The sequence below is a fragment of the Notamacropus eugenii genome, chromosome 5, assembly GCF_028372415.1.
Source record: "Notamacropus eugenii isolate mMacEug1 chromosome 5, mMacEug1.pri_v2, whole genome shotgun sequence".
NCBI lineage: Eukaryota > Metazoa > Chordata > Mammalia > Diprotodontia > Macropodidae > Notamacropus > Notamacropus eugenii.
The window spans coordinates 3,210,012-3,233,255 of record NC_092876.1 but is presented as its reverse complement, the minus strand read 5'-3'; the positions used below and the strand labels follow the sequence as shown (position 1 = coordinate 3,233,255).

The following is a 23,244-nucleotide window of genomic DNA, read 5'->3' as shown; positions in this document are numbered from 1 at the left end:
TTACAGATAAGGAAAATGCAGCAAACAGGGATAAGTGGCTTATCCAGCATCAAACAGCCAGTGAGTGTCTGAGGCCAAATCTGAACTCAGAAAGATGAGATTTCCTGACTTCAGGCACAGCACTCTACCACTGCACCATCTAGCTGTCCTTAAGGATAAATTGCTTATATTCTCATATGGGAAGATGATAAACAAATCTCCTTTGAACCATGATCAGGTGAAAAGTATAAGAAGACAAATGCTTAGTGTAGTTTTGAATATCTCAATGTTCTTAAAACATGGGAAGGGAAAGTCAGGAGAATACACTGGGCTGGGGACCAGGAAGATTAGGAAAAATGATGTCACATAATGGAGGTGTCTAAATTCAAATTTCTACAACAGAAGAGGATCTGGAGGGAGGAGAAACTGTCTCTTCTAAACTAGTCAAAAGAGGAACTACAGGGGACAGATGATAGAACACGCTACCTCTCTCCTAATAGATATAAAGGATTCAAAGTGAAGAATGGGACATATATTTTTTGGATAGACAAGGCTGGAATGTTGTTCCTCAATATTCATGTTTGTAACATTTTTTTTTCGTTTCCTTTCTGAATTAGAGGGCAAGCAAGAGAATTAAGGGGAATTTCTATTAATTGAAAAAAATAAAATTGATTTTTTAAAATCATAATAAAACATACTGACAACTTTCACAACTATAGAGAAGAGAATTCCTAATGTAAGATATTTATTTTTACTACATAAAATCTGAACGATTTGGGAAATAAATGAAGATAAAATAAGACAAAAATTATAGCTTAAAGATTTTATCAAATGTTACATCAAAATGGACAAAAAAGGTCAATTTTATCAAAAAATAGAGAAAATGCCTGCAAATTGGCAAAAAATGATAAAAAGGAAACTATCAATACTTTTTTTTATAAAATTCACAACCATGAAATAAAAGGCATGTGTGTCTGCATGTGACACAAACACACACACACACACATACATATAGATGATAGTCTATACCTAGGTTCTGCCAGATTGCTTGGTAGTTTTCCCACCATTTTGTAGTGATTAGTAAATCTAGTTTCAGCAGTTGAAGTCTTTGGATTTGTTCAACATAGGGTTATGAGACAGTTTCTGCTTTATGTAAGTAAACCATGGTATAGATGTTTATGTAAAGCAATTTTTTATGTAAAGTGAATTTGTCAAAGGATGTGGCAGGGAGGAAGGTAGGAAGAAGACTTTGAGCCCATGGAGGCAAGTGGCCTATAGACAATTCAAGGACATGTGAAGGCCTGGGACAAAGAAAGGAGAGCAAGAAGAGGAACATGGAGGCTGGAGTCAACCATGTAGGAATTTGGCTGGAACTGAGAACAACACATAGGGGGTAGACATGGACACAAAGAGGACCAGGGATACATAGGGACTGAGGATAGATATGAATGGATGGAAGACAGACACAAGGACTAGACATGGACTGGGTGGGGCAAAGGTCTCCTCTCTGTGCTAGAGATCTAGAGCCAAGCCCCTGAACCAAGCTGTTGTGGTGGTTTCTCTGAAAATCTATTCTGCTTTCATTTGAAGGGTCTTTTGAGGGTTCATTTTTTTTAGCTCTGTTTTACTCTTTGGTGGTACTGGGAGGCTGTGGATCAAGTCCAGGAACAGAAGCAGAGAGAGTACAGTACTGTAAAGTCAGTATAGGTGTTGTTTTGGAATGCAGATTTCTTTCAGAATTCTTTACGTAGAGTTGAATATGCATAATGAAAAATTACATAAAACAAGGATTGTCTGTCATTTTCTTTTGTATATTACACATGTAACCTGTACATACTCTCTGTTTTGAAGTAGTACAAGATAGTTTTAGTAACTACCACTTTCTATTACAATTTCAGATTTGATTCTGGTAAAGCTCCTTGGAATACTAGAAGAGGTTTCAGAAACAGACAAATGAACATACTTGAAAAAAAAACAACTTTTTTTTGTCTTGTTAAATTTTTATTTCCCAATTACACATAAATTTTTTTAACAATCATTTAAAATTTTTTTGAGTTCCAAATTCATTCCCTTACATCATCACTCCAACTATGAGAAGCCAAGTACTTTCATTTCAATTATACAAGGAGGTCATGCCAAATACCTTCTCATATATGTGGTTGTTTAGTTACTTTAGTTGTGTCCAACTCTTCATGACCTCTTTTGGGGTTTTCTTTGCAGAGTAACTTGCCATTTCCTTCTCCAACTAATTTTACAGATGAGGAAACTGAGGCAAACAAAGTTAAAGAACTTGCCCAGGGTCAAACAGCTAGGAAGTGTCTGAGGCTGGATTTGAACTCAGAAAGGTGAGTCTTTCAGACTCCAAGCCTGGTACTCTATCTATTGTGCTACCTAGCTGCCTGATTTCCATATCAGCCATGTTTTAAAAGAAAATACTAACAATAAAAATAAAGGAAGTGAAGTATTCCTCAACATGCATTTAGAATTCAACAGTCTACTCTCTGGACATGCATAGCATTTTTTTTTTCCATGACAGGTCCTTTGAAATTGTCTTAGATCACTGTCTGGATCAGGGTAGCTAAGTCTTTCACAGTTTCACATCAAAATCCAGCAAGAAGGGATAGAAAAATAAATTGCATTTAAGATCACTGAAGACAATATGAATACTTGGGAGTCTAATTGCCAAGAGAGATGTAAGGATTATATGAACACAATTACAAAACATTTTTCAATCCACACCCAGAGCAAGAACTATGGAATTAGAACACAGAATGAAGCAGAATATTTTCTCTTGTGGTATGCTCTGTTTTGTTTTGTTTTTTTTTTCATGGTTTCTCCCATTCATTTTAATTCTTCCATGCAACATGACTAATGTGAAAATATGTTTAATAAGAATGCATGTGTAGAACCCACATAAGATTGCATACCATCTCGGGAACGGAGGGGAGAGGGAGGGGAAGAAAATCTGAGACTTATGGAAGTGACTGTAGAAAACTGAAACAAATAAATTAATAGGAGGAAAAACAAAACAAAACATTTTCCACACAAATAAAAACATCGAAATAATTGGAGAAATATTAATTTCTCATGGGTAGGCTGAGCCAATATAATAAAAATAACAAATCTACCTAAATTAATCTACCTATTCAATGCCATACCAATCAAACTACCAAAGAATTACAGAGCTAGAAAAAATGGTAAAAGAATTCGTGTGAAAGAACAAAGGTCAAGAATATCAAGGGAATAAATGAAAGAAAAGATCTTAAGGAAGGCAGCCTCACATTTCCAGGTTTCAAACTGTGTTACAAAATAGTCATTATCAAAACAATCTGGTACTGACGAAGGAATAGTGTGGATCAGTGGGATAGATTACACAACACACAGTATTAAATGACCATAGTAATCTAGTGCTTGATAAAAGCAAAAATCTAAGTTTTTGGGATAAGAACTCAACATTTGACAAAAACTGCTGGGAAAGCTAGAAAGCAGTTTGGAGGAAACTAGGTATAGACCAGTATCTCACACTGTATACCAAGATAAGGTCAAAATGGATAAATGATTTAGACATAGTAATATCATAAGTAACTAGGGGAACATGGGGAAAATGTACTTGTCAGATCTATGGACAATGTGAGAGTTTAGAACCAAATAAAAAATAGAGATTACAAGAAGCAAAATAAATTTGGTTACAAGAAATCAAAACAGTATTGCACAAACAAAACCAATGCAGATGAAATCTGAAGGAAAACAAGAAAGAGAAAAACATTTTCTAAATAGTTACTAGTTGAAATAAATGAGATAAACATCTCATTTCTCAAACATATGGGGAACTAAGCCAAGCCTGTAAACACGTGAATGGACTTTGGATGAGAACATAGCTTTCTAGTTGGAAGAGATCACTGAGTCTGATCTCATGTTAGAGATGAGGACATTTCATGAAGCAGAAGTTGCTCCTCACCCAGAGGGAAACAGCTAGAGAACATGTGAAGCAGGATTTGAACCTGTCTCCCCAAACATCATCTGGTTCTCCATCCATTACAACATGCTGCTCTGAATATCAATTTGAATAAAAAGCAAAGTGATTCAACTATCCAGACCTTTGAGCTCACTGACCTTACTATAATACTTATGATCCTAGGGCAGTTGGGTGGTACAGTGGATAGAGCACCAGTGCAGGAGTCAGGAGGACCTGAGTTCAAATCTCACCTCAGAAACTTGTCACTCACTAGCTGAGTGACCTTGGGTAAGTCACTTAACCCCAACTGCCTCATCCTGGGTCATCTCCAGTCATCCTGATGAATATCTGGTCACTGGATTCAGATGGCTCTGGAGGAGAAGGGAGGCTGGTGACCTGCACAGCCCTCCCTCACTCAAAACAAAGTCAAGTGCAAGTCATGTCATCATTTCTCTGATGGCACGGTCTTCTTCAGCAAAGAAGGACGAACACACAACAACCTATGATCCTAGGGGGAAAACAGTGCTAGCTGGCATTTACATAGTGATCTAATGTGTGCAAAACAGCTGACAAATATGGTATCATTTCATCCTTTCATTAACCCTTAAAGGTGGATGCTATTCTTTTCTCCCTTCTACAGATGGGGAAAGTCAGATGGGAAAAGGTTAAGTGACCTTTCCAGGGTCACACAGCTAGAAAGTATCAGACACTAAATCTGAACTCAGATTTTCTGGATTCAGTGACAGCCCTGTGTCCATTGTACCACCAGGAGCTTAAAGAAATAATTACAAAAATAAATGTCCAACAGATACCAAAATATTTACACCAGGACTTTCTTTGCCTGCTAACATGAAAAAAGTGAGCATCAATTAACTGGGGAATGGCTGAAGAAGTTATGGCCTAGGAATGCCGTGGCATATTATAGAAGACTAATAAGAAATGTTGGGATTTCAGAGAAAAATTCATTTTTAGGGCTTTATGCACAGGATGAAATAAGGGATATCTTTAGTCTGAATCAATTTCAACATCGATTATATTAGTAAGGTTTTTCCTTTAATATGGATTATTTGATGTCTAGTAAGGGAAGAAGGTATATTAAAAGTTTTACCACATTCCAGATACTCATAAGGTTTCTCTCCAGTGTGGCTTCTCTTATGTGAAGCAAGAGTGGAGCTATATCTGAAAGCCTTTCCACAGTGATGACATTCATGAGATTTCTTTCCAGTGTGCATTCTATGATGATGAATAAGAAGGTAGTGCTATGTGGAAACTTTTCCGCAGTGCTATGTGGAAGCCTTTCCACACTGATTACATTCATAAGATTTCTCTCCACTGTGGATTCTCTGATGTTTAAGAAGAGTTGACCGTTGTGTGAAGGCCTTTCCACATTGATTACATTCGTGAGGTTTTTCTCCAGTGTGGATTCTCTGATGTAGAGCAAGACTGTTGCTATATCTGAAAATCTTTCCACAATGATTACATTCATAAGGTTTCTCTCCATTGTGGATTCGCTGATGTAGATGAAGATGGGAATTTCTATTGAAAGCCTTTCCACATTGCTTGCATTCATAAGGTTTCTCTCCAGTGTGGATTCTCTGATGATGAGTAAGAGTGGAACTACATCTGAAAGCCTTTCCACATTGCTTGCATTCATAAGGTTTCTCTCCAGTGTGGATTCTCTGATGATGAGTAAGATGGGAGTGCCTTGTGAAAGCCTTTCCACATTGATTACATTCATAAGGTTTCTCCCCAGTGTGGATTCTCTGATGATGAGTAAGACTGGACCTGAGTCTGAAAGATTTTCCACATTGCTTGCATTCATAAGGTTTCTCTCCACTGTGGATTCTCTGATGATATGTAAGACTGGATCGATCAGTGAAAGCTGTTCCACATTGATTACATTCATAAGGTTTCTCTCCACTGTGGATTCTCTGATGATATGTAAGACTGGATCGATCTGTGAAAGCTGTTCCACACTGATCACATTTATAAGGTTTCTCTCCACTGTGGATTCTCCGATGTTTAATAAGGGAAGAGTGAATACTAAAACATTTACCACATTCATGACATTCATGAGGTTTCTCTTCAGTGTGGATTGTGTGATGACCAGTAAGATGGGCCCTCCGTGAGAAAGCCTTTCCACACTGATTACATTCATAAGGTTTCTCTCCAGTGTGGATTCTCTTATGTACCACAAGATTGGAGTTCTTTCTGAAAGTTTTTCCACATTGATTACATTCATAAGGTTTCTCTCCACTGTGGATTTTTTGATGTTTAATAAGGGAAGAGTGTACAGTAAACACTTTACCACATTCATGACATTCATGAGGTTTCTCTTTAATGTGGACTGTGTGATGACTAGTAAGATAGGCCCTCCGTGTGAAAGCTTTTCCACACTGATGACATTCATAAGGTTTCTCTCCGGTATGGATTCTCTTATGTACAGCAAGACTGTTGTTATATTTGAAAGCCTTTCCACATTGACTGCATTCATAAGGTTTCTCTCCACTGTGAATTCTCTGATGTTTATGAAGACTAGAGTTTCTACTGAAAGCCTTTCCACACTGATTACATTCATAAGGTTTCTCTCCAGTGTGTGTTCTCTGATGTTTATTAAGACTGGAGTTGTAACTGTAAGTCTTTCCACATTTATTACATTCATAAGGTTTCTCTCCAGTGTGTGTTCTCTGATGTTTAGTAAGACTGGAGTTGTAGCTGTAAGTCTTTCCACATTTATTACATTCATAAGGTTTCTCTCCAGTGTGTGCTCTCTGATGTTTAGTAAGACTGGAGTTGTATCTAAAAGTTTTTCCACAATGATCACATTCATAAGGTTTCTCTCCAGTGTGGATTCTCTGATGTACAATAAGGGAATAGTGGTCCCTAAAAGCTTTACCACATTCATGACACTCATGAGGTTTCTCTTCATCGTGTATTCTCTTGTCTTTAGCAACACTAGAACTCTTTCTCAAAGCTTTTTCATGTCGATTGCAACCATAATATTCCTTTCCATTTGTAGCAAGACCAGCCCTGCATTCACTAACTTGAGAATAGTTGTTCCATGAGATCATTTTCAGAGTTGCACTAGTCTCCTTCACATCTAGTCTGTTCTCTGTATCTGATGGAAACAAACACACACATACACTATAAACATATCCTCTTCCTTCTGTTGGCAGAACATAAACTGCTTGACACGTAATTTTCCCAGTCAAAAATAAGTCTTTAAACTTAAATAGGTAGAATCAATTATTTGAAAATACTATTAAGTAGAACCAATAAGATGATTTAATGAAGATAATTTAATTAATTAACGAGTTCCACATGCAAACCCACTGGATGCTTGCAACAAACCTGAGACACAGGCATAATGAGCATTCCCATTATACTTTACAATTCAGGCCATGAACTCTGAATGGCGGATAGACCTGACCTAAATCTCAGCAACTGAGACTCCAACAGAAACTTGGTGACTGTGCTTTGTTCATTGCACTAGACAGATGTTTTCCCTATCTTTGTCAATGATTTTTTCAAATTGCATTCTGTGGATTTCAATTTTATTTTGTTGCGTTCCGGTCCTCTTTCTACTGCTCTGTATGTACTAGCTCTGATGCTGTATCACACAGTCATTCTTTGTAAACTCATGCAAACCCGAGAAAAAGATTTACTCTTTTCAGTTATAATAATTTTCTGAGTTATATTCACCTTCTCTTATAATCTATTAAATTCTACAGATATATGCCATTTGCTACAATACTCTAAATATTCACATTATTTCACTATTATAGCTTTTAGTATACTATAATTTTCCTGGTGATCAGGTTTAAAATTATATTTTGCTGCTGTAGCTGAGTCCCCATCATGATTGCCAATCCTGGTTTTAAAATTCATCTGAGGTATATTAAATTCTATTCTGGTCCATCACTTTTTTAGGATAACCATTATCTCTTTATTTTAAAATTTTTATCTTTGAATGCTTCTGTTCCCTAAATAAAAAAAGAAAAAACTAACAGTCTTTCAATAAACACAATTTTAAAAACCTATGCATTTTCCATGTCCAAAAGTAGTATTTCTGAATAGCATACTTCACTATTAGTACTTCAGTAATAATTCCCATTTAGGAAAGAAAGAATCCCTTGGGAATTGGTAATAACTGTCCAAGTGGTTTGAGTTCAAAATTCTTCACATACTTTAAGCTCAATTTTCTTACAAATGCATTTTTTCCTCTGGGAGAACAAGCATGTGTATAACTGTAGCACAAAATATTTTGTTAAAAGAGACAATCAGGGAAAAATATATTTTGCTAAAATGTGCCATATAAAATGACATAGCATCACAATTTTAAAGGAAAAGTTAAATGAATTACAATAGGAAATAAATGGTAAAGATATAAAACATGGGATTTCTACCAGGAATGCATGATTAGGAAAACTATCAGTGGAATTGGCCATATCAACAAAAAGTAAATAAAAAATCATATGCTTATCTCATTGGATACAGACAAATCTTTTGACAAAATACAACATTCATTCCTATTAACAATAGTAGAAAGCAAAGGAATAAATGGAGTTTTCCTTAAAATGATAAATAGTTTCTATCTAAAATCATCAGCAAGCATTATCTGTAACAGACATAAGCTAGAAGGCTTCCCAATAAGATCAGGGGTGAAGTGAGGATTTCCATTATCAACACTCTTATTCAATATTGTATTAGAAATGCTAGCTATAGCAATGAGAAGAAAAAGAAGCTAAAGGAATTACAATATACAATGAGGAAACAAAACTGTCTCTCTGCAGATGATATGATGATATACTTGAAAGAATCCTAGAGAATCAACAGAAAACTATTTGAATAATTAGCAACTTTAGCAAAGTTGCAGCATATAAAATAAACCCACATCAGTCAACAGCACTTCTATATATTACCTCCAAAGTATAACAGGAAGAAACAGAAAGAGAAATTCCATTTAAAGTAACTGAAGACAACATAAAATACCTGCTAAGTCAAACCCAGGAACTATATGAACACAATTATAAAACACTTTTCACACAAATAAAATCAGATGTAAAGAATTGGAGATAAATCAATTTCCTATGGGAATATCGAGCCAATATAATAAAAATAACAATTCTGCCTAATTTACTTATTTGGTTTCATATTGATCAAATTACCAAAAAGCATCTTATAAAAGCTAGAAAAAATAATAAAATTCATCTGGAAGAACACAAAATCAAGACTATTAAAGGAATCAATGAAAAAAATGTGAAGGAAGGTAGCTTAACAGTACTGCAAAGTGGTAATCATCAAAATAATCTGTTATTGGCTAAGAAACAGAGTGGTGTATTAGTAGAATAGATTAGGTACATAATACATGGTAATAAATGATCATAGTAATCTAGTTTGATAAATTCAAAGATCCAAGCTTAAAAGACAAGAAATCATTATTTGAAAACCAGAAAGCAATTTTGGAGAAACCAGGTAGAGACCAATATAATTAAAGCATAATCTTCTTGCTTTTTTCTTCAGTGGTTCCCCAAAATCATGATGAGACATACAAGGCTTTTGATGCTCAAGCAGCAAATAAACAGTTTTCTCAGGTTTCTCTGAAACTCAGTCTTTCCGCATCTCTTCTGAAACAATAAGGTTCTGTTGTCTTCTTCAATCATCATTTCCTCAGTCATTTGCTAACATATGGGCATTAACTTTGTTTCAATTTATTTTTTGCAACAACAAAAAACAGCATTTACGATATTTTGTGCCAATGTGCTTTTTTTCTCTTTCTTTGATCTCTTTAGTTTATAGGTCTACTTGAAGTTATTGTTCATTTAAAGGACATATCATTGAATGACTTTGGGTGCATAATTCCAAACTGCATTAGAGAATGACACTCTTCCATTTTTAATTGTGTGACTCTTTATATCAAAGGTGTTTCATATATATGTATATATATATATATATGTATATATATATATATATACATATATATGTTGGGTTCTCTTTTTTTCTCTTTTAAAAATTTATATTAAACTTAAATATGTAATAAGAAAAAGAAACGTTATAAACTTAAATATTAAAAGGTAAACACAAAACAAGAAAAGGAAAAAAAGCATTGAAATGTGCACAGAATGTAAGAGAGGATTCAAAATATAAAGCATTCCATTTCCATTTCAGGAAAGTCTATAGGATAAACACTGCTCGTGCTCAGAGTTGTCCATCTTTTATTTGTCTCCTTGTAAGGTTTCTTTTGTTCTCTATTGTGCACTTTTTATTTTGTTCTTTTCCTCCCTTTCCTCCATCCCTCCCCCAAGAAGGCTACAATTAATCACACATACACGTAAAAGATATATATGTATATGTATGTATGCATGGATATACATATATACACATACATATGCTTATATATCTATAATCATACTCATATAGAAACATATACATTTATATGCATCTATTTAAGCCATACTCTACTTATTTGTCCTGTTTCTCTGAGGGTGAATAAGCTCTTCCTTCATAAGTCTAAGTCTTTCCATATTTTTCTAAGTCTAGCAACCTGTCAGTAACTAGTCTAGTTATTTTAAATAGTCTAAAACAATACTGATCAATATAGCTAACATATAGTGTAGTTTCCCTGTTTTTCTCTTATGATTAAATCTATTTTAGTTTTAATTTTATCTAAGATCATGATTGCCTACTCTTGCTTTTTATCCCTAATAAATTCTACTCCTGTTCTTTATTTTATATTTATGTATATATCTTATTTTCTATCCCTCCCGACTCCTCTACTTCTACCTACTATCTTGTCCTCTTATTACTTAAGGATACTCCCATCCCCATTAATCTAAACCCCTTCTATTACCCTCCCCTTATCCTATTCCTTCACACTCCCCTCTAAAAATCTCTTATCTTCTCCCCACTCTCTATCCCCTTAGCCTTTTCTTTCTTTCTGAATCTAAAAAGTTTTTATACCCTTCTAGATATGTGTGTGTGCATATACACATACACACATCTATATTTCTATATACGTACATATCTCTGTATTGTTTCCTCTTAAACCCATTCCCGATGAAAGCAGGGCCCTCAAACTACCAGGCCTCCTCCCCCACCTAACTTGTGTGTCACTTCTTTCTCTCCCACCTCCTCTGCACAAGATAATTACTTTTTACTTTTTCCTAAACAGTTTTACTTTTTCGAATCACATCATACGCAGGTCTACCTCAATCTTTCTTCTGAACTATCCAATTGTAACTGTAATTTAAATGAGAAGATCTTTCCCATTCATTAATAGGCCCATGTGACCTGCTTAAATCACATGGAAGCCTAAGCCACATGTGGTGGGAGGAAATTGCTGAATGGGTGGAACAGGAAGAGGCAGAGCTAGAACAGAGCTGTGGGGAAATTGGTCAGAGTCTAGTCGTTGTTGCTGTTTGTCCTTCCTTCTCAAAGAGGACCATGACATCAAGACAATGACATGATTTGCAGTTGACTTGAATTTGAGGGAGGGAGGGCTGTGCAAGGTCACCAATCTCACTTTGTTCTCCTGAGCCATGTGGGTCCAGTGGCCTGATATTCATCAGGATGACTGGAAATGGCCCAGGATGCAACGTGAGAACCTCGTCCTTTTAGGCTAAGGTCTTATCACATTCTTACTTTGAATGAGATACACCCATTCAATGTATAGGCTAAGTTACTCAAGGGATGGCCCCTTTAATAAAAAAAAAAATCAAAATGGGAGGGGGAGAACCTCAGGGTTCTTGGATAAAACAGAAACAGTTACTATTTAGTAATAACATTCACTATGTGTTAGGTGGGTGGGGACTTGCTATCCAGTCTATGAGCTCCAGAGTGAATTGGGTTTAAGGCTTGGTATTTGAGCAAGAAATGTAGCCAGTAAACCCAGAGGGGAAAAAGGCAACTTTTGGCCATGGAATGTACCTTCCATGTACTTATTTGTGTAGAACATGAGAGGATAAGAGAGGGGAGGAGAGGGGAGGGAAGGGGAGGGGAGGAGAGGAGAGGGAAGGGAAGGTGTGGGGAGAGAGAAGGGGGGGAGGGAAAGGGAGGAGAGAGCTGCTACTCACTCACAGATTATGTTTGTCCTTCATTCTTGAAGAGGACCATGGCATCAAGATGATGACATGACTGGCACTTGACTTTGATTTTAGTGAGAGAGGACTGTGCAAGGTCACCAACCTCACTTTCTTCACCCCAGAGTCCAGTCAGAGCTGGGAAGGATGCAGGCAAGCAGGCAGCTGGCTAACCTGAGTGAAACAGCTTGTTGGTGATTTTGTTTAAGGGAGCTGGTTTGCGGGAAGCCTAGCAGGGGGAGGGCTTGGAGATGGAGTTGCCCTCTGCAGTGTAATTGTGTATAGATGTTTGTTACTATGATTGATTTGGCTTTCTGGTGTCTGAATAAATGTTTTAGTTCTGTCTTCCATGTGAACAGTCTGTTGTATTTCATGATTCAGAATTTCCCTGGGATATTCATAGCCACCATAGGTGCTGTGAATATCACACTGGTGCTACACCAATTACTAATAACAATCTTAAAACATACATTTCACATTTCCTAATATAAAAGGTAAAGTGTCTGTCCTTACTGAGTCCCTGTAATTAGTTTTTGATATGTACCATATATTTCTCTTGGATCTTATATGTCAAATCTTCTATTAAGTTCACATTTTTACTTTTTAACAAAATCCTGAAAAGTGTGACAGTTCATTAAATATCTTCTTTTCTTCATTCAAGATTATGCTTAACTTTGCTAGGTATGATATTTTTGGCAGCAACCTCAGTTCTTTTGCTCTTTGACACACACACACACACACACACACACACACACACACACACACATATATATATATATATATATATATATATAACGTTCCAAGACCTACTGTGACCTTTTATTGTTGCTGCTGCTAGGTCTTGTGCGATTCTAATTCTGGCACTGCCATATTTAAATTGGTTTTTTTCCTTGTTTCTCATAATATTTTATCCTTGAGCTGGGGATTTCAAAATTCCCTGGAGGGGATTCCTGTAGGTTTTCCTCAGACTCTCTTTCAGGTGATGACCAGTAGATTTTTTTTTTTTTTTACTTTCCTCTCTTGTTTTAATGATTCAGAACAATTTTCTTCAATTATTTCTGGTATTATTGTATCAAGATTCCTTTTTTTGATTGTAGCTTTCAGGTACTCCAGTTATTCTTATGTTTCCTCTTCTTTATCTGTCCTCCAAATCAGTTGCTTTTCTTATGAGATGTTTCACATTATCTTCTATTTTTTCATTCTCTATATTTTGCTTTTTTATTTCTTGGTGTCTTATAACTTCACTGGTTTCCCCTTGCCCAATTCTAATTTTCAAGGAATCATTTTCTTCCTTAAGATTCTGGATCTCCCTTTCTAATTGGTTGACTTTCTTTTCATAAACTTTTTGGTTTTCTTGAATTCTTAGGTTCTTCTTATTTTTCTTTTTCCTCCATCTAATTTGATTTTTAAAGTCTTTTTAAAGTTCTTCAATGAATTCGTTTGTGGCAGGTGATCAGGTAATGAATGGGGTTTTTTTGGCCTCTGTATCCTCCTCTGAAAATGAACCCCAGTCTTCTCTATTCCCATAGTAGCTTTCTATATAGTTAGATTCTTTCTCCTTTGTCTGTTCTTTTTTTTTTTAAATTTATTTTTTTATAATTATCTCTAGCCTTGGGCTATAGGGAATGGTAGCTCTGGCCTCAGATCCTCCTACAATTCTCCCCTCTACTTTGGAGCCAAACCCAAGACTTCATCCTCCTGTAAGTGTCCACAGCCAGCTGCAACCCCACCCCATTGCTTCTGCACTCACCAGCCACGTGCTGCTTCCTTCCTGCCCAGGGCAGCATAGCTGGGTCCTTATCAGTTCAGGTTCCCTTAGTCTCCCCTACCTCCCCACTCTGTCCTGGAGGTAAAAGTTCCTATGGCTGGGGCAGAGGCTACCTCCCAACCCAGTGAGCCTCAGAGTTGCTCCTTATTATTTCAGGGAACTAGCCTGAAGGTGTTTATACTTCACAGGGACCAAACTTTGGTCCAGGAAGTTTTCTTCAGATCTTCTGCAATTGTCCCAGGAGGACTAACGTTTTACTCCAACTCTTATTCATTTTTACTGCTTTATGTTCATCCTGAGGCATTATTTTATCTTGTTTATGGGAAAAAATCTGGAAAGTTTAGAATTTTCTGACCTAGTTTTTATGAGGGAATTTATTCCTTTTTAATTTATTTATTCCATTTGATTTATTTATAAATTATCTTTTTCTCCATCATCTCCTCTTATCATCTTTCCTCTTCGCCTCTGTTTCCATATTTAGAAGAATAAAAAGTAGGTGGGGGAAGGGAATGGGACCAGCACTAGCCATGTATATAATTCTATCCCAGTCCCAGATGATTAGATACAACGCTACCTTAAGAGCCGCTTATTTTTTTGTCTCATGGCCTAGGTGTCATCCACTCCTCATTATCTCTCATATACCCTCCCTCCCACAATCAATTCAAAGTTGTATTTACTCTACCTTTGTAATGTCTCTCTCCTTTCATGGTTGGGGGGCCCAATGACCTCACATCGGAGGTTTACAAGAACAGGCTTGTTGGCTTCACTCCCTCAAGTCTCTCCCCAGGCCACTCAATCCTCCAACCAGCTGTCAAAGTCATCTTTATAAGCGCTTGCCTGATCATGTTATTCCCACCACTAAAAACTGTGTGGTTCCCTATAGCTGAAATCAAAGATAAAAATCCTCTGCTGGGCTGTTAGCACCCTTCATCTTCTGCTCCTTTTCTACTTTTCTAGTCTTCTTTCACCTTGCTTCCCCTCCTGAGAGTCCATCCCCTCATTAATTATTGACCAATCAGGTTTGATTTTTCATTTGTCAGGGGCACCCCCTTTTCTAAAGTTGTTTAAATATTCAGTGATCTCCATGATTTTGTCTCTGATTACTGAAACACTGATCATTAATTTACTGAATGTTTGCTAGCCTGATAAATAAATTGATTATTAATTACCCAGAAACTCTGTCTTTTAGGCTTTTCATTTATCTCACCCCAAAACTTCAACAAAGACTTATAGTAGGATCACTGATTCATCAGTACAAGGGAACTGGAAGGCTATGGAATCCAAACTCCTCATTTTACAGATGAGGAAACTGAGGCTCAGAGGTTTAGTGACTTGCCCAAGATCTCATTGTGGAAAAGTATCTGAAAAAGAATTCTGAGTTAGGTCTTCCTCCCCCCAAGTCTAGTATTCTCTTTTTTTCAACATAAAGAAGCCTCTTGGGATAATAGACCACATACACTAGCTTTCACCTCACTTACCTGGACAGGAGTTCCTCTGGCCTTCTTGCTTAAAATAGGACATAAAATCTTCTCTGGGAACTGGAAGTCCTGGGCATGGGAAATAAATTAGACATGAGGATGGAGAGAAACTTGTAATTTAATCCTCATTAGGGAAAGGGAGATACAAACAAAGACCAGAAGGTGGTCCAAGGGCTATCCAAAGATGGGTTTCAGAGTATTTACTGCTGGGAAATTTGGGGGCAAAAGGGAAGGAAGATCATGCAATCAATTTGGAATCAGAAAATTCCAACTTTGTCTCTTTCATAGGTGGATGACCACATTCCATTTTTTTTTTTTCCAGAAATTAAAGGCAGCTGGTAGTGTAGAGGAAAAAGCACTGGACCTGGAGTCAGGAAGGCCTGAATTCTGATCTGGCCTCAGACACTTACTGGGTGTGTACCTCTGAAGTAAGTCACTTAATCCCTTATTCCCTGCATCTTTAGGGGCAGCTAGGTGGTGCAGTGGTTAGAGCACCAGTGCAGGACTCAGGAGGACCTGAGTTCAAATCTCACCTCAGACCCTTGACACTCACAAGCCACTTAACCCCAAATGCCTCATCTTGGGTCATCTCTAGTCATTCTGATGAATATCTGGTCACTGGATTCAGATGGCTCTGGAGGAGAAGGGAGGCTGGTGACCTGCACAGCCCTCCCTCACTCAAAACAAAGTCAAGTGCAAGTCACGTCATCATTTCTCTGATGGCATAGGCTTCTTCGGCAACGAAGGATGAACACACCACCACCCTGTATCTCTATTTGGATTTGGGGCACGTATGAAGGAAGAACAAGGATACACTTGGTATCCAAGAATTATAAGAGTAACACCAGGAGCAATGAGCTACAAATTATTCCCCATTAACAACAACAATAAACATTCTAAAGACAAAATGCTTCCCAAAGAGAAAGGGCAGCCTTGGGAAGAAGGGGGTTCCCTTCATTGCCCATGTTTAAGGAAAAGGACAGGTACAGGTTTTTAGAGATTTTGCCAACAAAATTCCCATGCACATAGAGGTTAAACTAGGTAATACCTGAGATTCATCCCAAGTCTCAGATTCAGGACCATTGGCTCTGTCCTTGACCTGAAGCTGCCTTGAGTTAGAAGGAGACAGCTTCTGGAGCCACAAAGGAAACTGTCACCTCCCTAGCCCACAACACAAAGACCTCTCATAGAAAAACCAGGTAACAGGAGGACCTTGTCTCTTGTACACAGAGGCTTTGGCCTTACTCAGAACTGATAAATGTCTAAAATTCTGCACACTAGCGAGGGAATGAAGACACTCCATTTGATGGTACATTCAGAGTTCCCAGAGGGAAGAGTGATTCTCATATCTCACCAGTCTCCGATCCCTTACCCAGGAAAAGCAGGTTCCGAGCATTCTCCAGCATGACCTTCTCATACAGCTTTTTCTGAGCAGGGTCCAATAGACCCCACTCCTCCAGGCTGAAGTCCACAGCCACATCCTTGAATGTCACCAGCTCCTAAAACATCAAGACCCATAGGACTTAGAGTTGAAACACACTCCAGAATTGATCCAGTCCAATGCTGATCAATTTACAGACAAACTGGAGCACAAAGAAGGGATTTGTCCAAAGGTCACACCCTTTATGAGATTCAGAACCAACACTTGGAATCATAGTCATGCAAAGTCAATGGAATATTGAGAAAAGCATTTTATATTTTCAGTTGGAATAAAGTTGAATATATCTTACTGTGAATTACTACTCTCTATGGAATCAGAGAAGTTGAGAAACTGTGTTCTAATAGAGAAATATGAGGAGCTATGGAGGAGAAAGACAGAAGGTAGTGTGAAATTTCTTCCTAATCAATACTGGCATAAATGCTATGTTAAGAAAACTATGAAGAATTTGTGAGAAGCTATCAAGTAATATGTATCCCAGGGAAAAATGTTTCCTATGATCAGTAAGTAGAGAATAAAGAAAAAGGAATAATAAATTTCCTAAAGGGCTTAAATAAATTATCCAGATGGAAATATGAAGAGTTTTCCTAAGGGATACTAATGAGAATCTGGCTTCAAGTGAATGATATGAGACTGTTTCCATCCAAGTGAAGGAGATATCTATTCTTGTAATGAGAACTTGAAGTTGTTCTGAGTATTATGAGTCATAGCCAAAACATTTTAAGTCTTGGCTTTACGATTGCTTTTATTTGTTAATGGCACATATTCATGAATTTTGATTGTCATATAGAAATGACTATTATGGAAAAAGGAAGATTCCTTCATTTATTCAAAATGTAATATTTTGTTACCTGACACTGGAGCTAATTTATGAGATAGAAATTGCCAGTTTCTTTAGGAGAAAAATGATCTAAACATTCCTAGAACTCTGGATCTTCAGAAAACAAAAGGCTTTCTGAATAAAAGGCAGACAGAGGAATCACATACAGAAGAAATCATCCAGATCTGAAAATACTCTGATACATGGCAAGGGTCACCCTTTTTTCCCCACTTGTTATGTGCACAACACATCTGGCCAATGCACGTGGTACTAGATGCTCTTCCATTTCAATCATGGTAATATTCATTTTATCAGAGATCCTACTGCTTTTGAGGACTATTTCTCCATCATCTGCATAAACTCGCCTACTTTTTTTTTATCATGTTGACTTATGCTCTATTTGTAAACAATATTTTATCTTTAACTTCATTTATTTCTATTAACTTCTGAACATTCTTAAATTTAATGAAGACTTCATAACTCATCCTTGGGAATGGTGAGGTTTCCATTAAGTCAACTGGGGAGACATAGTTGGTTTGCCTAGGACATTACTCTCTCTCAGAGAATGAATTCCCATTATAGAGACAGTGAATAAACAGTCTACAATGATGGGATATCTGTGTGAGTCTTTCGAAAGCCAACTGGAGAGACTTCTTGATCTTCTGCAAGGTCTATACTGGAACCCTAACAATCTACCCACTAATATCAGGCTATCGCAGATTTGGAGAATAGAGGCTTCTTTCATCCAGCTCCCCCCCAAAAATATAATAAGGTAGACAAGATGAAACCCCTAGGGACTCTCATTAAAGTGGTAATTGGTATGCTGGGGCAAATTCCACAGGAGCTGAGGTGAACACAGTAGAGTTTAGATTCAATCCCCTCAGTCCAAATGTTACTGAGTCCATTCCAGCTCAAAAACTACACAGGGCCTAAATATAGAGTGGATCAGTAAAGAGAGGGCTAGCAGTTGGGCCAGCAAGTATGACTTCATGTATCAGCTACTGCTTGAGGTATGTCTTAAAGGAGGAGTCCAGGTTGGAGGGAAATAGGAGGGAAGTTCTAGGCAAGGGGTCCAAGGAGTGCACAGACCCTCTGTTTATCACAGTGACCCAGGAAGCCTCCACATCTTTTCTGGACCCAAAGGGGGAATTGTGAGGAAAACTTTGATACACTTATTAATTTAATCAGTACTTATTAACTGTGACTTGATGAGTATCAGTGATTCTATTAGTGAGTTAGCACAACAGAATTAGGTTTATGCTTGTTACATATGAATAAGAGTTATATATGTTAAGACCAAAGAGCCTCTTACATCTCAGTGAATTCTATCATTATGAAAGGGATCACTGTAGGTTATAGGATAAAATCATGCAACTGTCTGTTATAGAAAAGTACATTACATTTAACTCTGAAGCCTGTTGTGTCAGCACCACTCCCTTAACAGCTGGTTTGTTGACCGAAACACTATATGACTGATTTCCTGAGAAAAAAACCTCTACTGAGGTGGCAGGTGGGATGCCTTTTATGAGAAAAACCTGCAGTTCATGACATGGAATGAATGACTTAGAAGCCTGCTGACAAAGTGGTCAGGATTCATGTGCACATCCCTCAGTCAGTCACAGTGTTTTCTGCTCTTCTGTTGTAAACCAATCGTGAAATAATACTGCAGCCTTCTATTTTCCATGTGCTCTCAATCTGTACAAATGATGGTCCCCCTCAAGCTGTAGGCATTCTCAGTCTTGAGGAAGGTCTTGGATCTGGACTGCTCCCTAAATAAGTCAATTATTGTTCATGCCTCAGTTGCCCTTTGCTGCTGATTGGAAATTTTGTGGCCCACATGACATTTGTGCCTGATGCCTTTTTGACAAGTATGGAATGTCTCCTTCAGGACTTTCTTTCCTCAAATTAGAAAAGAAAACCGGTATGACTTGGAAAATTTCTGTATTAAGTTGCCCCCTTCTCTTTATCCTAACTAGTAAGATAATAAACCAAAAAGAAGAAACTAATAATGTGCTTAACACATGCCAATTAACTAAATGACCAATGAAAAAGATGCAGTTTCCTTTAGCCCAGTGAAAATAGCTATGTGAAAGGCCCTTTAAGGCTTTAAGCATCCAATTTTGAAAAAAAAAATCTATTTTGTAACTATTTGTGCCAAAGGGTCCAACCTGATCTTACCCCAAACTGCTTTTGACTCTCTCTGGGTTTCAGGTAGCTCAGGAGGAGAAAATATACATGACTGTTGGGGATGGAAGCTCAATTCCATGTGGACAGTCTCGGGTGGGTAAAGGTGGGAACTTCTAAATCTTAGAGTTCTCATGAGGCCCCCCATGAGACACCAGGGAATCGAGGAGTGAGACCGAGCTATCTCGTGGATTTCCGCCTCTTCCCGTGAGAAACGTGATGGGAGAGAGCTCTCCCCGCCCTCGAGACTGTCCCGGATCTGGGCACACCTATTGTTATCTAACAGACACAGTATTCAGGTGCAAACTACATGGCCGGAGAGCTTAATTAGGGTCAGGAAAGCCTGAAGGCGCTCTTAGCGCTGAGGGGCCCTGACAGGACAGAAGGCTCTGTTTTTCCTCTCTTCGCTCTCCCCTCCCCCTCTCTCCCCACTTACACTTCTGCTTCCAATCTCTTACTGTAAGATCTTTGCCTCCTTGGGAGATTTCTCTCTCCCTCCTAAGGAAGAGCTCCCCCTGCACATGTAACCAGGACCCTGAATAAAGCCTAACCCTTGTTTGACTCCGGAAAGTCTCTTCTCTCATACGTTTATCCGGTTTGGCCAACCGAAGACCTGGGACAGGTAAGGTAAGACTTGGGTAGCCCTCAGGCCTCTAGGCCTGGCACATGACATCTGTGGAAATAAGGGACACTGGTGTCCATCCTCCACTGATGGTGTGAGCCACCCTTTGAGTGGATACGAAAACGGCGGAGTGCCTGCTGGCTGCATCCTGGGCTGCGTTCTTCAGGCTAAGGAATCAGATCATTCTTGCAACAGGAGCAAAGGAGATGGTGCTTCTAAGGCACCTGGCATATCGTTGGTGCCATGGAACCAGTCCAGACCATCTTTCCAGTCTTCTCTGATACAATGATTGCCAAAGTAAGTGAACTAATTCACAGCATTTGAAATCTGAATGCACTCACCTGGTGGTTAGAACAAGAGATACAAGGACATTCTCAAGGTCTCTCTCAAGAACTCTGGAATTGATTGTGTGACATGGGAAGACTAGCACAGGACTACTGAGCATGGCACGCCCACATCAGAGAAGGCGCTGTGCTCTATGAGCAAAGCAGAACTAAAACAGCTCAAAAGAGATGCAAGATGCACAGATTTGGAGAATCCACCCCAACTGTTCACAGACTATCTGTGTCCAGTCTGTGGTAGAGCCTTATGAGCTCACACTGGTCTGATCGGTCACAGTCAGACACACTGTACCTCGACTCTGACCTAGTGATGCCATTTTGAGCATGAAGAAGGACAACCAATGTTTCCACGTAGCACCTTCCCTTACAAAATGCTTGTTGACTTGATCTAAAAGATGGCAATGGGGAGAGACTGAAAGAGACCTGGGAAGACTGGTGTGACCTGAAGAGGAAAGAAATGAGCAGGAGGAGGCCAATATCAGCCCTGAGACAATACTGCCACAGTCCACAGCTGGGGAAGCCTTCAGGGCTCTGCTGCAGACCTGTCCAGACAAGACTCATTGTGAAGGGGTTTCCAGGATCTGCAGCTAGTACACAGGAGAGCTCGGCTACAAGAAACCAAAAGGAGGGGGAGAAGTGTGTGTGTGTGTGTGTCTGTCTGTGAGTGTGTGTCTGTGTGTGTATGTGTGTGTGAGTGTGTGTGTGTCTGTGTGTGTGTCTGTGTGTGCATGTGTATGTGTGTGTGTGAGTGTGTATGTGTCTGTGAGTGTGTGTGTCTGTGTGTGTGTGAGTGTGTGTGTGTGTATGTGTGTGTATGTGCATGTGTATGTGTGTGTGTGAGTGTGTGCGTGTGCGTGTGTGTGCGTGTGTTGGGGGGCAGGTCAGACCAGGCATGCACAAAGTCAGCAAACACACAGCGTCTATGGAATAAAAACTAATAAGTGAAGTGCTTGTCCTCCTCAGTCAGTGGTAATGAGACAGAACTTAAAAAAATAAAGGATGGCGCTGGAGATGCCAACATGCAAATGCACTCTGTAAAGAAACATCCATAAGGCAATGCCAGCTACACAAGCCATCTCGTCCTACGGAAATGGCCTTGAATGTGGATGAAGGATGGACGGCACTCACCTGGGCTGGGGCTCTGGGGCTCCCAGGGGCCATTCCCTCAGGCTCCAGGCTCCCTGCCTGGGTCAGGCCTTGGTGCTCTGCAGGCTGATCTGGGGAGAAGGATCCCAGAGGGGCAGGGGTCCTTCCTTCCTCTTCCTGGGCAGGAGGCTGGCCTGCACGGAGTCAGAGGGTGAGGTCCCACGGGAGTCACAAAGGCCCTGTGGCCTGAGGAGAGTCTACAGCCAACACCGGGGGAGGCACCCGGGAGGTCAGGCTGGGGAATGAAGATGGCCGTCCCTCTTACTCCCGTCTCATCCTGCTACAAATACCCAGGGTCAGAAGGGGCTGGGGATCCGGGGGGTGAGCCCCGTCAGCGCCTCAGGATCACAGACCTCCCCCCAGCTGCTCCCCCGTCCTCCCTGCACCCCCTCTCCCCAGCTAACACACACAGTATCCAGACAAGACTGACTGCTGGATCTAGGGAGGAGGAAGCTCGGGAAGGTGGGGGTGGGGAGGGCTCTGGGATCCGCCCCCCCCCCCCGAGGGCTCAGGCCGGGAACCCCCCAGGGAGACCGGGCAGGGGGAGCCAGAGGCGGGGAGCCCCAATTCAGCCCCTGAGGGCTCTGCCAGAAGAGGGGGCAGGGCAGCAGGAGGCCTGGGGCAGGGTCTGGCAGGAGGACATTCTAGCCCGGCTCCTGGCATGCACGTCAGGGGCACTGCGGGGACCGAGGGGCTCCGGGGGGGGGCACTGAGCCTGGGGGAGCAGGGGGCCGGGGTCCTGGGTCTGACTCTGGGACCCCCCGGGAGGGCGGCCCGGGGGCGCAGGGGGCCGGGCACGAGCCCTCGCGGAGGCTGCAGGCGGGGCTCCGGGGCCCCTCGGGAAAGGGGGTCCCGAGGTCATCCCGGGGGGAAGGGCGGGGGAGGGGGTGGCCCTAGCCCCGCCCACAGCCTCCGACCCAGCCTCCCTCAGAGCCCCGCAGCTCCTGCCACACGGGGGCACACGCCCACCCTCACGCCCCGCCCCCACGGCTCACCTAACAGAGTCCCCCAGGCCAAGGGCCAGCCGGGCCCACGGGGAAACTGCGCATGCTCAAGCAGGCCAGCGACCAGACGAGCCAGGAGGGAGCTTCCCCAAGGCCGGGCACAAGACCAAGGGGCGGGGCCGCTCCCTGAGTTGCCTGGAAGGACCGCTTCCGGTTGGAACGATTGGCCTTCTGGGAAATGTAGTCCAGGATGGCGCCCTGGCTAGCGTTCTCGGCGAACGGGCGGGGCGACACGCACGTGATGTCGGCTTCCGATTCCAATTGGCTGAGCCCAAGGCGGGACCTGGACTTTCACATCAAGAAGCCTGAACCATCTTCACCACTAAATATGAGGGCGAGGCCAAGGATGGGGCGGGGCGAGGGAGGCAGAGTGGGCGGGGAGAGGGCGGGACCTGGGGGCGGGGCGGGTCCAAGAGTCCTGGTTGGCCTTG

At 40.4% G+C, this 23,244-nt stretch overlaps 1 protein-coding gene across 1 annotated transcript; it reads right to left on the bottom strand.

The window, feature by feature from the left end:
• Positions 1-1,942: 1,942 nt before the first annotated feature.
• Positions 1,943-22,957, bottom strand: LOC140508155 (uncharacterized). The gene is made up of 5 exons (XM_072615923.1): positions 22,805-22,957; positions 21,792-21,943; positions 16,631-16,757; positions 15,259-15,327; positions 1,943-7,052 (listed from the first exon to the last, which is right to left on the bottom strand). The coding sequence occupies exons 2-5, from the start codon at positions 21,822-21,824 to the stop codon at positions 5,218-5,220; spliced, it is 2,064 nt and encodes a 687-aa protein (XP_072472024.1). The 5' UTR covers positions 21,825-21,943; positions 22,805-22,957; the 3' UTR covers positions 1,943-5,217.
• Positions 22,958-23,244: the final 287 nt, after the last annotated feature.

What these genes read in the sequence shown, in the direction of transcription:
- LOC140508155 (XM_072615923.1), bottom strand. Translation starts at nt 21,824, where the DNA reads ATGGCCCCTGGGAGCCCCAGAGCCCCAGCCCAG. An exon ending in GCCCCAGAGCCCCAGCCCAG is followed by an intron (nt 16,758 to 21,791) that starts GTGAGTGCCGTC and finishes TTGATGTTTTAG; the next exon opens with GAGCTGGTGACATTCAAGGA. An exon ending in TCGGAACCTGCTTTTCCTGG is followed by an intron (nt 15,328 to 16,630) that starts GTAAGGGATCGG and finishes TCCCATGCCCAG; the next exon opens with GACTTCCAGTTCCCAGAGAA.